Source organism: Rattus rattus, chromosome 4 (genome assembly GCF_011064425.1).
Source record: "Rattus rattus isolate New Zealand chromosome 4, Rrattus_CSIRO_v1, whole genome shotgun sequence".
Lineage (NCBI taxonomy): Eukaryota > Metazoa > Chordata > Mammalia > Rodentia > Muridae > Rattus > Rattus rattus.
Window position 1 is genome coordinate 101,165,579 of NC_046157.1, and position 13,710 is coordinate 101,179,288.

Consider the following 13,710-nt stretch of genomic DNA (forward strand, 5'->3'; position numbering starts at 1 on the left):
CATTTGTAGTTCTGAGTCTGTATTAAACTTCACATGATGATCTCTGGTTTCACCTATTTTCCTGTGAATGACATATAAGTTGTGTCCTTGATGACTGAACAGGCTACGCCATGTATCTATCTCACATTTGTTTATCCATTCATCTGTTGATACACATCTTGACAGACTGCACACATGAGTAGTACTACAGTAGATGTGGTTGGGCAAGTATGTACGTGGTTTGCTGATCCCAGTTCCTTCAGGTATATGCCTATATAGGTAGGTCTGTACAGCTAGGTCAAAGGGTAAATACATTTTTAACGTTTTTGTAGAATCTTTATCCTGATTTCTTCACTGTCTTGACTGATTGAAATTCTCACCAATAGTATATGAGGGTTTTGTTTGTCCCTGCCCCACATTCTTGCTAGCACGCCCCCCTTGTTTGTAGCCATTGTAAGTATTGTGAGATATAATCTAAGTGTAGGTTTTTAATCTTATTTATTTATTTTGAGATATGGTCATCTTTCTAGTTCCGCATTATTTTTTTTTTTTAAACAGCAACAGTTGTGGCAACGTAAGCTTTAGAAGTGTATTATATGACATTGTCCAACAATTAACTGCCTTTTAAACATTTATTTACTTTTATGTGTATTGGTGTTTTGTGTGAACGTGTGTCTGTGTGGGGGAGCCAGATCCCCTGGAACTAGAGCTGCCACACGGGTGCTGGGAATTGAACCTAGATCTTCTGGAAGAGCAGCCAGTGTTCTTAACTGTTGAGCCATCTCTTGCCATTCTTATCAGTACTATGCCATCCTTGCCTCTCCACGCTATAATTTGAGGTCTGGTGTTATGATAGTGACCACATTTCTCCTTCTGAATGGGATTGCTTTCACTCTTCAGAGATTTCTGTGCTCCCATATGAGTTTAAGGATTGGGTAATTTGTTTGATTGGTTTGGGGTGTTTTTTGTTTGTTTGTTTGTTTGTTTGTTTTCTCTATTCCTACAGAGAATGTGTGGCCTTAGCTAGTCTGGAGCTCATTCTGTAAACCACTCTGGCCTCCAACTCACAGAGATCCACCAGCATCTGCCTCCCATATGCTGGGGTTAAAGCCTGCACCACCATGCCTGGCTATCAGTTCAGTTCTGAGTTTTCGTTCCCCCCCTCCCTCCCCCTCCCCAGCTAAGGATGTTAGACATTTTTCTCATGCATTAATTGTTTCTCTGCTTTTGTGAATTTCCAGTCCTATTCTTTTTCCCCTTTATTGATTGGGTGAATCGTGTTTATGTTTAAATGTTTTAGGCTATTACAGATAGTAATTCCTTGTCAGATGTACAGGTGACAAAGATTTTTCTCCCATTCCGTAGGCGCTCTCTTTGTTCTGCCGGAAGTGTCTTTCCAGTACAGAAGTTTTTAATTTCATCGGATCCCATTTGTCACTTTTTGCTATTACTTCTTAGGTGGCTAGAGTTCTTTTCTGAAACTCTTTGCCTGTGCCTATATTGGGAAGTGTTTTCCCTAAATCTTAATCTAACAGTTCCAGTGTTTCATTTTCTTGTATTGACATCTTTGGCCTGTTTTGACTTTTGGTGCAGGGTGGAAGATGTGGACCTGGTGTCGTTCTGCATGAGCATGTCCAGCACCAAGTCTTTCTTTAATTAATTTTTAGTTATGTGTATGTGTGGGGGAGGGGCGGCAGGATGTGCCTGTGCATGCAGTCGCCCGAGGAGGCCAGAGATGTGGAATTACACATCTCAAAGGTGGAGTCATATCTCACACCATTTCTTGAAGAAACTGCCTCTCTCTTTTAACATACTTTCCATTTTTGTCAAATGTTGGTGGCTGAGGCTTGGTGAAATTACTTCTGGGTACCTTTTCCATTGGTCCACATGCTTTGTTTTGGTGTTAATAAGATGCCATTCTTGTCTCTCTGGATTATAATTTGAGGTCAGGTATTATATTGACTACATTTTTTCTTCTAATTAGACTGCGTTCACTACCCAGAGTCTTCCGTGCTTCCCTGTGAATTGAAGTTTTGTTTTCTTTTCTCTATTCCTATGAGTAACACCATCCTTTTGATGGAAATTGGGTTGGGTCTATAGATTGCTTTTCAGAAATACAACTATTGTCATAATACTAATTCTACCAATCTGCAAGCAGTAAGAGTCTTTACCTCTCTCCAATTTCTTCCTTCAGAACCCTAAAGTTTTCACTATATAGGTGATTGGGAAAGGCTATTGTGAGTGTCTTACTTAGGGTTTTACTGCTGTGAACAGACATCATGACCAAGACAACTCTTACAAAGAACAACATTTAGTTGGGACTGGCTTACAGGTTCTGAGGTCCAGTCCATTATCAATCAAGGTAGGAGCATAGCAGCATCCAGGCAGACATGGCATGGGAGGAGCTGAGAGTTCTACATCTTGATCCAAAGACAGACAGAAGACTGGCAAAGCCCGCCCCAGAGTGACACGGTTCCTCCAACAAGGCCACACCACATTCTGACAAGGACGCACCTCCTAATAGTGCCACTCCCTGTTGACCAAGCATTCAAACACATGAGCCTATGAGGGCCCAACCTATTCAAACCATTATATTGAGTGTGACTGTGTTCTAATTTCTTTCTGAGCAAGTTAATTGTTACTATGTAGGAAAGCTACTAATTTTTCTGTTGATTTTTTTTTGTGCTGGATAAATTTATGTCAACTTGACACAAGCTAAGGGCATCTGAGAGGAGGGGATCTTAAGAAAGAAAATGCCTCCTTAAGATGGGGCTGTAGTTAAGATTCTAGGGCATTTAATTAGTGATTAGTGGTGGAGAACCCAGCCTATTATGGATGGTGCCATCTCTGGGCTAATGGTCCTGGGTTCTACAAGAAAGCAGTTGGAGCAAGCCATGAGGAGCTATGACCCTTCTGTGTCATAGGACCTAGTGTTAGGTAGGTCCCTGTACTGGCTGGCTTTATGTGTCAACTTGACACAGCCAACAGTCATCAGAGAGAAAATAGGCTCAGTTGAGGAAATGCCTCCATGAGGTCCAGCTTTGAGGCGTGTTGTCAATTAGAGACTAATGGGGGAGGGCCCAGCCTATTGTGGGTGGTGCCATCCCTGGGCTGGTAGTCCTGGGTTCTATAAGAAAGCAAGCTGAGCAAGCCATGTTAAGCAAGCATCACTCCATGGCCTCTGCATCATCTTCTGCCTCCAGGTTCCAGCCCTGCTTGAGTTCCTGTCCTGACTGACTTCAGTGATGAACAGCAAAATGAAAGTGTAAGCCAACTAAACCCTATCCTCCCCAAATTGTTTTTTGGTCATGGTGTTTCATCACAGCAATAAATAACTATCACAGCCCCTATGTTAGGTAGGTCCATATATTAGGTAGGCACTGAATGTTAGGTAGGCTCCTGTGTTCCGTAGGACACTATGTCAGGTAGGCCCCTATGTGTTAGGTAGGCTTGTGTGTGTTAGGCAGATTTCCGTGTGTTAGATAGGTCCCAGGGCCTGGGTGGTTTTATGTGTCAACTTGACACAAGTTGGAGTCAAGAGAGAAAATAGCTTCCGTTGAGGAAATTCCTCCATTGAGATCCAGCTGTAAGGCATTTTCTCAATTAGTGATCAATGGGGGGAGGGCCCATTGTGGGTGGTGCCATCCCTGGACTGGTGGCCCTGGGTTTTATAAGAAAGCAGACCGAGAAAGTCATATAAAGCACTCCTCCATGGCCTCTGCTTCAGGTCCTGCCTCAGCTTCCTGTATGAGTTCTTGTCCTGACTTCCTCTCATGGTGACCAGTGATTTATCAGTGTAAGCTGGATGAACCCTTTTCTCCCCGAGTTGTTTTGGTTATGGTGCTTCATCACAGCAATAATAACCCTAAGACAAATTTGTTGTATCTGGATACCTGTATAAAACTATTGAAACTCTTAAAAGAGTTTTCTAGCGAGGTCTTTCATATTTTTTTAAGTATAAGACTACTCTTTCTACAGATACGAATATTGATCCTTTCCTTTCCTATTTGTATCCCTTTCATTTCTTTCCTTGCCTTACTGTTCTAAAAGCTAAAAGCATCAATCAATATATTGATGAAAAGGGAAGAAAGGAGATGCCTTTGTCTCATGCCCAACTTTAGAGGACATAGTTGGAGTTTTTCCTCAGTCAGTATAATATTGCCATATAGTTTTTTATATTTATCAAGATATTCTCCTTCTATTACTATTTCTTCTGGAATTTTATCATGAAGGTACATTGAGATGTGACAAAGGTCTAATTGACTGGTCTGACCATGGCTTCACGTTCCTGGGAGACTATTTACTCTTTCAGTCTTGTTGCTCATTACACGACTGTGTAAGTTGTTTGCGTCCTCTTGACTTGGTTTTGATAGATCATATAGGACTAGGAATTCTCTGTTCCTTTTAGTTTTTCCATGTTTTTTTGAATATGTTTTTAAAGTATTTCCTAGTGATCATCTGGGTTTTGTTGGTGTCTAATCTAATGTTTCCTTTCAAAATCTGTGATCATGTGGGTCTTCCCTTGGCTGATGTTTGACAATTGTTTTTCACGTTTTCAGAAATCCAACTCCGTTTCATTGAATCTTTATTTTGTTCTTTTAGTCTCCATTTCATTAATTTCTACCTTAGTGTTATTTCTTTCCATATACTCCTTTGTGGTTGGCTTATTCTTGTTTCTCTACGATGTTAAGGTTCAGCGCTCTCTGTCTCTATTGTTGCCATTGTGTAAACATTTGTATCTGTATGCTTCCTTCACGGACATCTCTCTGCTTTATCCCAAAGGTCGTAATTGGTTGCATTTTCAGTCTAAGAAGTTCTAATTGCTGGTTTATCAATGATTCGCTGATTATTCAAGAGTGTTATTCAATCTCCACATATTATCATAGTTTCTATTGCTATTTATTTCTAGTGTTAGTCCATTACTGTCTGATGATATGAAAGTAATTAGTTCAATTTTTGTGAGTTCGTTAAGACTGATTTTCATGGTTTGATTGTAAAATGTCACTCATAGGTCCATGTGTTGAACACTCGGTGTCTATACTGTGAATTTGTAATCCTAAAAAGCCCGTATAAAAGACACACAATCCAGATGTTTTGTTTACAAGCCAAAAACCTAGATTGGGTCGGTTTAGGGCTGTACTAACATTTCCCAGCTGTAGGTTCCTTGTTACTTGCTGTTTCTCCTGGCTATGCGTTTCTGGTCCATGGTGGTTACTTCTTCCTCCTCTGTCTTCCTCTCCTTTTTTTTTTCCTGCAAACTTCCAGTCCCACCTTTTTCCTCCACTGCCCAGTCACAGTCTCTAGCCTTTCATTGAGCAGTTAAATTGGGAATAAGGTTCACGTGGTATCCCTTTGAGTGATCTGCTCATCAGAGGCAACCACATCTTGAGGAAACAGTATTTTAGCATTACAATACAGGCAGCATCAGACCAACCCACTACAGATGTCCCTAGCTGCTGGCACTGTTTGGGAAAATTTTAGAAACTTTAGGAGGTGGATCCTTACTGTGAGTTCCTGGGAACTCCCTGGAGATTTTATGACCCAGCCTTACTTCTGCTCATGTCTGCACACAATATGGATGACCAACCTCCTGCTCTGGCTACCATGCCCTCCCTGCCCGATGTCATTTATTTTTGTTATGATAACTCTCTGGAACTATAAGCCAAAATAAAAGTAAGCCTTTTGTCTCGTAGGTTACTTTTGGCAGTATATTTTATCACAGAAATAATAAAGGAACTAAGATTACGTTATGGATGAAACTGTGTGCTGTTTTAGAGAATGTTCCATAGAATGCTGAGAAGAGCCTCTAGTGTGCACGCCCACGGAATATCTGATCTATTTGGTATAGGGTATGATTACCTCCAAAGTTGGTAGTTTTCTGAATGACCCATTTGGTGATAGTTACTGAATCAGTGATTATTATTATGTCTGGCCCCTTGTGTGCAGTAAATGCTTGTGCTGCAGAATTGGATGTCAGTGGTTGGTCCATGTATTTGTAATTGTTATATCTTTTATGGGTTTTTCTTTCTTTATCTCCTCTGAACATTTTTTTCTTTCTAGTCTACTTTGTTAGATATATAGTATGCCTTGGTTTCTGTTGTCACCTTCCAACTTGTCTTGTTTCTCCTTGGAATATAATTTCCCAACCCTTTGCTTTCCATTCATCATTATCTATGATACATTTCTTGGGGTTTTTTGTTTGGTCGGTTGGTTGGTTGATTGGTGTAATGATGTTTTGAAGTTGGTTCAAATATAGTTCCTTTACTTTCCCGTATCCATCCTAAAGTTTTTCTGACCTTCTCAAAGGATTTCTTCCGGGTTATCATTTGTTTCTCTTCTTGTTCTCGTGAAATTTATTCGAACACAAGCTCTTATTAGTGTTTTCTTTCTCTCTGCAGATAATTCCCTTAAGTTTATTCTGTAGTATGTTGCCACCTTAGGTTTATTTGTGCTTCTCTTAGAAGGTCTTTATTTCCGTGTCACTTTTACAAGATAACTTTGCTGGGTATAAAAATCTTAGTTGCCAGGCTGTTTACTTTCAAGACTTGAAGTACATTTTTGCATGCTTCTGTAGCAGTTAGGGTTTCTGCCTAGAGGAAAGAGGAACTTGCCTTTGTAAGTGAGTTGCCATTTTCCTCTTGTGAGTTTTTTTTTTTTCTTTTCGTTTTTTTGGAGCTGGGGACCAAACCCAGGGCCTTGCGCTTGCTAGGCAAGCGCTCTACCACTGAGCTAAATCCCCAACCCCTCCTCTTGTGAGTTTTAACACTGTTTCTTTCCTCTGAAATATTTTTTTTATTTTACTTAGACAAGTCTTACCATGTTGCCCTGGTTGGCCTGGAACTCTTTACCTAGACCAGGCTTGCCTTGAACTCACAGAGATCTGTCTGCCTATGCCTCCTAGCCAAGATATGTGTCAATAGAAATGAAAACTTGGAGAAACTCGTTCTGAAAGACCTCACTTATGAATCATGAAGTTTCCTAGGGAATAAAATGACTCACTTTAGAAAACAGGGATTCAATTCTGAGACAAATGGGAAGCATTTGATAATTACAGGCTGGCTTCAAATAAGTGATAATTGGGCGATGACACATTTTTCTTTTTTTTCTCTTTCTCCTTCTCTCTCTTTCTTTCTTTCTCTCTTTCTTTCTTCCTTCCTTCCTTTCTTTCTTTCTTTCCTTCCTTCCTTCCTTCCTTCCTTCCTTCCTTCTTTCTTTCTTTCTTTCTTTCTTTCTTTCTTTCTTTCTTTCTTTCTTTCTTTCTTTCTAAGACAGGGTCTATGGTGCTCTGGCTGCCTGGCCTCAAATTCACAGAGATCCACCTGCCTCTGCCTCCCAAGTGCTGGAACTAAAGGCATGTACTACTATGCCTTAATTTCTCTTTAAGTCTTGGGCCATCTGTATGAACAGCAAGACCAAAGACACCAGGAAAATAAAAATGAAAGTGAACAGGGGTAGGAAGGGGATGTATAGCAGACTTCATTTGGAAACCTTAAAATTTCAAAACCATAGTAACTTCATATTTTCCACATGGATAACCACATATTAATAAAAGTTATGCTCATCTCTTTCCCCTTTTGTAGATGAGAACCACCCGCAAGGTTTCTGTCTGGCCCGTGGGCCTAGTTGGCGGGCGACGCTATGAACGTCCATTGGTGAAAAATGGCAAAGTTGTCGGCTGGTACACCGGATGGAGAGAAGACAGGCCTTTTGCCATCGACATGGCTGGTGAGCAGTGTGCAGGGGACATTTGTCCCTGTTGGATGGGGCCTGGAAGAAGCTGGGAAAGGCCAGTTTGCATAGACCCCTTGAATATACCTCATTCATCAGAGTATTGAATATTTCAATATTCAAAATACATTCCTTGACCCTTCAAGTTGAAGTTGATTTGGGAAGTGGCTAGAAAATAGCTATCCCTCTCTACCCTTTTATCTTACAAATGTTCATGCATCAGTATTGGGTTGGGCATGGAGGATTTAGAGATAATGGAGTCGTGGCTCCTACCTACGTGTAGTCTATTAGCTAAATCCTTTTGGTGCCTCTGTCTAAAAAACTGATAGATTAAAATATGTCATGTTTAAGGACAAACTTGGCAATAAATTAAACTTGACAAATCATTTTAATGTTTATTGACAAATTTAGTGGTTTGTTAGTATGTTAAAAAGCTAAAAGATAAAATTGGGTTCTGGTTTTCCACATGTCCATTACCTTTCGAAGAGAACTATCTTTTAAAGTTTTCATTTCTTGACCAACCAACTGAATCAAATTAGGCCCAGGTGGACCACAAAGTTTTCCAACACTGCTTTGTCAGGAAAGGGATTCATTTTCTGTGGTCTCTAGACAGTGATGCTCTTGATGGCTGTGCAGGAATGGGGTGTGAAACCTGAGGGGTAGAGGGAAAGCAATCGCTGCTGTCTGTAACTGGTAAGATGAAGAGAAAGCTTTCAGAATCGATTGCATCCATCACCAGTGCTGTCTCATCAGCTTGGGCTCTCTCACTTCTTTGGTGTGTATTTCTCAACCACAGTCAGAGCCTCTGTCCTCTGATGGCATGAATACTATGCTCTAAACTGGACTTGCCACCTTTATTCGGATTCTATAAATCTTGAGGCAGTAAGATTGTAAAGAATACTAGAAGTTCAGAATGAAATGCTCACCCATGGCTACCATGGTGTATCTGTCAACAATGCATCATGGGAAAAGACAAATGAGGTTTGGGCCTCATTTTTTACATATAACAACAGGACATAAACTTGAGGATATTTGCCATGGTCTCTGGCACCTTGGCTAGTCTAGATCCCTTCTTCCTGCCCCATGGCCCAAATCCACGGTCTCTATTCTTGGGTTTTACTTCTTAAAGCCCCAGAGCTTTACTGGCACTTCAGCTGAGCCATTTATCCGGAGCAGTTGAGAGGTAGGCGAGTCATGCTTGGGAGAACCTGATGACTTTTCTTTTTTTAAATAAAAATGTTGAGAACTTCATCTATTTCATTCTCAACCTTCCATTGCCCCCCTCTAGCTCCTCCAGTGGCCCCCAATTCATGGTCTCTTCTTTAATTATTACTGTTACCATGTATATACATAAACCCTTACAAATACACATACACATAAATGTAGTACATGTAAAACACACTGAGTCCATTTAACATTGCTCACACGTACATGTGTCCTAGGCTGAGCACTTGGGATTGGACAACTATGCAGCAGCTTCTCCCTACAACAAACTAATTCTCCCTCCCAGCAGCCAGTGCTTTCCTATGGGTGGGGCCACGTGCAATTCTTCTGTCCCCATCGGCATGTCCATGATGTTGTTACTTTGTTGGCCTTGTTCAGTCAACTATGCTGTTGAGAGTTCATGGGTACACTTCCCCTGTCTGTCTAGGGAACACTAACATCCTGGGCCTTTGGCTGTAACGATCCTTTCGCCCCACTTCTGTGATTTCTCTTAGGTGTAGGCCACACTGCAGATATATCATATATGGGACTAGGCATCTCATAGTCAGTTATTGAACCTAGAGATTCATAAGAGTCCCTTCCCATCCAGTCTCGTCCATGGCTCTGAAAATTTAAGTCTAAACATCACGAGTGTTAGAAAAAAAAACTGAACATCTTTTTGACCATGATTAGCTAGAACAGAAAACTTGGAGAAACCAGGAAAAGTCCTTCCACTTCTCTGGGACTCCATGTCCTCATGTGGTGAACAGTAATTGCATGAGAGTCCCACTGCCTGTCTGCTCCTGGTGCCACACCTTGGTAAACACAGAGGTTTGCATGCTGGGCGTCCAAATGACAATTCACCACTGTGAGAGAAGCCAGCTGACACACGTCTGTTCCTGAATGTCCATGGACCTTGTCTCAGGGCCATGCCCCAGACAGCTTTCAGGATGCACATTACCTTGCCTAAGCAGTGTCAAGGCCAGGGCAGCCTGGATAATTCCTACCATTCATTTCCAAATCGATATTTCTGAAATTCTGAAATCTTTTCCCTGCAACATGACCACTGTTTGGGCTTTTCCGTCCATTTCAATACATTTCCAAAGCACAATGAAATGGGCATATCATAAAAACATCTGATCTAGCTGTTGTCTTGATATTCCTACTTAAAATACGCCACCTTAAAATATGTTACTTAAAATACCATGTCACCTTCAAGAAAACTTAACTCCCCACATGAATTTGCTTTGCATCTTAGTTTTCAATAAATTATTGATATTTCTGGAAGCCCAGAAATGCAGGTGATCTGGTTGGTGAGATAATGAGTCTGGGTTTGAAGAAGTCTGCCCTCATTCTGAAACTTTAAAATGCTTGTCTTGGTTTAGAGTCTGCTTGTGTAATCTCCATGGGAATAGGGAGCAGAGTTCTCAGGTCCTTAGGCCGGTGAGTTAGGTACATTCTCCCTCATTATCATGTTAGTGTGGAGAGAGAGGGGAGAAAGAAAGGGAAGGAGAAAGTGAATGAATGAATGAATGAATGAATGAATATGAGAATGAATGAATGAGTATGAGAATGAATGAATGCGAGAATGGATATGAGAATGATGAAAATGAATGAATGAGTGAATGAATGAATGAATGAATGAATAAATGAATGAATGGCTATGAGAACGTATGAATAAGAGTATGTGAATGAGATTCTCTAAAATGGGAACAGGAAGCCAGAGGGTATGTCCTGTAGGGCATTGTGTTCAATGGCTCTGTGGCAGTTGATGATGACAGTGTACTGGACTTTGGGTTTCCATAGTATTTATCAAGCTAAGAAATCATAAGACCTGTAACTGCTGTGGACTGTATGTATGGCTTTGTGCTCTTGGGCGTCGTTACGTCAGTCCTTAGAACCCAATATGTTGATGTTTCAGTGAAGCCACAGCATAGCCCAGCATCAAAGTTCGTGTAAATATCAGATGTGTAAGAGATGCTCCCGCCTAGTGTCCCATATACAGCATTCGGACCATCTTTTGGTGTCACGTCAGACTTTCCTGATACTGAAAATCTCTGTCAGGTATCCTAGGACACTGCTTTGAAGCTTTTCTGCGTGCATCATGATGATAGACAGAAGCAGAGGTGACGTGATATTTTCTTGAAGGCAGCATGGTACTACTGTTTTAAAATAAAAGACTTGCTCTACGGGGCATTTTTAAAACTCTCTAATCATTACTCCTTACGTTAATACCCCATGAGACCGAGAAAAAGCGTTGCGGGCAGCCAGCCGTCCTGTGGCTTGCTGTTGGCTTTGAGCGTTCACTGCTCTGCCAAGCCAATGGGAGACCCTGGAGGATTTCTACAGTGTTGTGCCTCAGGCTTCTCTATTCCCAGAATAACTCTGGCATCTGACAACTGACTCAAAGAGGCAGTCCACGCAGCGTTTTTAGACCTGCTTTGTGGGCAGGGAATTACTTTCAAGTGACAGTCTCATTTCGGCCACTTCTACGGAAATGTCAGTAACAAACATTGCTTGGAGGAGCTGAGCTGAAGGTAATTTGAAGCCAACCCAGGGATCCAGAACTTAATGCTTATATTGAAATATATATATAAGTATATCTATTAAAATGTTTATATTTCATTTTTATATTAAAACGTCTTTATGAAATATATTTTGATCATGTTTATGCTACATTTCTAATGTCTACGTGTACCTTAGCATTAGCTCCAGGAGGCACCAAGCAAGACATTGTACTCTGTTAATAGCAATGTGAACAGTTTCTGGGTGAGTGTCGGGCATACAGTGAACACTCTATTCTGATAAAAAAAAAAAAAAAAAAAAAAAACTGGGGTTGGATTTAGGATTTAGCTCAGTGGTAGAGCTCTTGCCTAGGAAGCGCAAGGCCCTGGGTTCGGTCCCCAGCTCCGAAAAAAAGAACCAAAAAAAAAAAAAACTAATTTGCCACATTTCTGGTACTAATCAGCTAAAGTTGGTGCATATTCCATAAGTTTGAGCGTCTCAAACAGACACAAGCCACACTTTAAGGATTCCTAGGCCAAGTGTGGCTTCTGAGACTCCACTGTACTGATGCGTTCATATATAAAAGGAGAGGCCCGTTAGGTCATAGTCCGGTCCCTTTCGATGTTTTAGATGTTTCATGACTGACACAAATAAGATGTGATCATGAAGGTGCTTCTCACGTGTTGCTTACCAGACACGTCTTCCTGACGCCTGGAAGTCCAACCACCATGGGAACATGAAATCCCTGAGAAAGGACACGTTCATTCAGGGAACGTGGAGCTGCCTGGGGTTGTATCCTGGGAGACAGAACCAGGGAAGATGAAGGTTGTAGGGTGCACCTGTGAACATGGCAGTGGAGAGAAAGGACAGAGAAATAGATGGTGCATCTGGTTGCTAGGTGACGGGGAATGCAGAGCCAGGAAGAAGCACGGGCCGTATGGAAGAACAAAGGGCTACGCCCGACAAGAACAAAATGTCTCCAAGATGGAGGAAAGTTGGGTTTCCAGAAGAGCAGACAGGGTGTTTTATCTGCAAAGAGTATAGGGATTTGGGGAGGACAGGAACATCAGAGCGTGTTGTGGGTGTGTGACGCCAAGAGGCCCACGAGAAGAGGTTCCTGGGAGAGGCAAGGATAGCATGAATCCTGAGGCCCCGTCAGCACCAGATATGTTATTTGGGGCAAATTCTGGTTTTAGGAATTGGGGTTATTAGAAGTTAAACCTCTGGTCACGCTGTAGTTTCTGTTGACACGGCTTCGTCATCTGACCATTGGGCTTCCTCATCTGACCAGGTGGCAAGGGTTCTAGACTCTGGGACCCTAGACTCCTAGACCTTTGGGGGAAGTGGGTTGGTAATGAATGGGGGACTGGAAGGGCCAAGGGTGACCAAGAGGTAGGAGAAAGGTGGTGACGGTTTCAGGAGCAGGAGACATTATCTCCTTCCTTCTTACTCACCCCACCTCAGTGCATTCATCTCTCTCTCTCTCTCTCTCTCTCTCTCTCTCTCTCTCTCTCTCTCTCAGCTGGACATGATAGAACACGCATTTAATCCCATTATGTGGAAGACAGTCAGCCCAACCTTGACTATGTAGCAAGTTTGAGGCTAATCTGAACTACTGTCTCAAATAGTGGGGGGTGAGGGCATAGGAGGGATAGAAAGAGGGAAGGGAAAGTTTTGAAAGCTCCAATGGGAAGGAAATTGGGGCATGGGGCGTGGCACCAGGATATTGGATGGACCAGTTCTCCTGGTAGAATCACCTTTTACCTCTGGATGAGGGATGACATTAGTTAAAATAATAATAATAATAATAATAATAATAATAATAATAATAATAATAATAATAATAATAGCAGTACAAGGACCGGAAAGCAGAATATCTCACTATCGAGTGGAGGGTCACCTGCTGAGTGATAAGGGGAGAAGCAGCATCTGTCCCTTTTCCACACTGAGCAGCACACGTGGCATTTTAGCAGTGTTTCTCACGTGTGACTTACCAGGAACGGCTTCCTAGGTGCTTGCAGTTCTCCCAGTTCCCTGCCTGGAGTGCAGCGGTCACAGGTGTGTGAGAGCCAGGAGAAAGGGGCTTTTGTTCAGGGTGAATAGAGCTGCCTGGGACTGTATCCCAGGGACAGTCACCTCACTTGGCCATGAGGGGAGGAGCCAGGGAGGAGGACTGCATTGAACCAGCGGGGACGGTAGAAATCACAAGCCCCAACTCTGATGGTAGCATGCGATGGGAAATCTGTTTGGGGCTAAATTTAGTGTACACAGAACATCTGTTTCGTCACATTCAGG

General features: G+C 42.0%; 1 protein-coding gene across 1 annotated transcript in view; it reads left to right on the plus strand.

The window, feature by feature from the left end:
• Positions 1 to 13,710, plus strand: part of B3gat2 (beta-1,3-glucuronyltransferase 2) — a 389,891-nt gene that overhangs the window by 354,674 nt on the left and 21,507 nt on the right. The window contains exon 2 of the mRNA XM_032900861.1: positions 7,560 to 7,704. Within this exon, the coding sequence (XP_032756752.1) occupies positions 7,560 to 7,704 (145 nt within the window). The remainder of the gene's footprint in view (positions 1 to 7,559; positions 7,705 to 13,710) is intronic.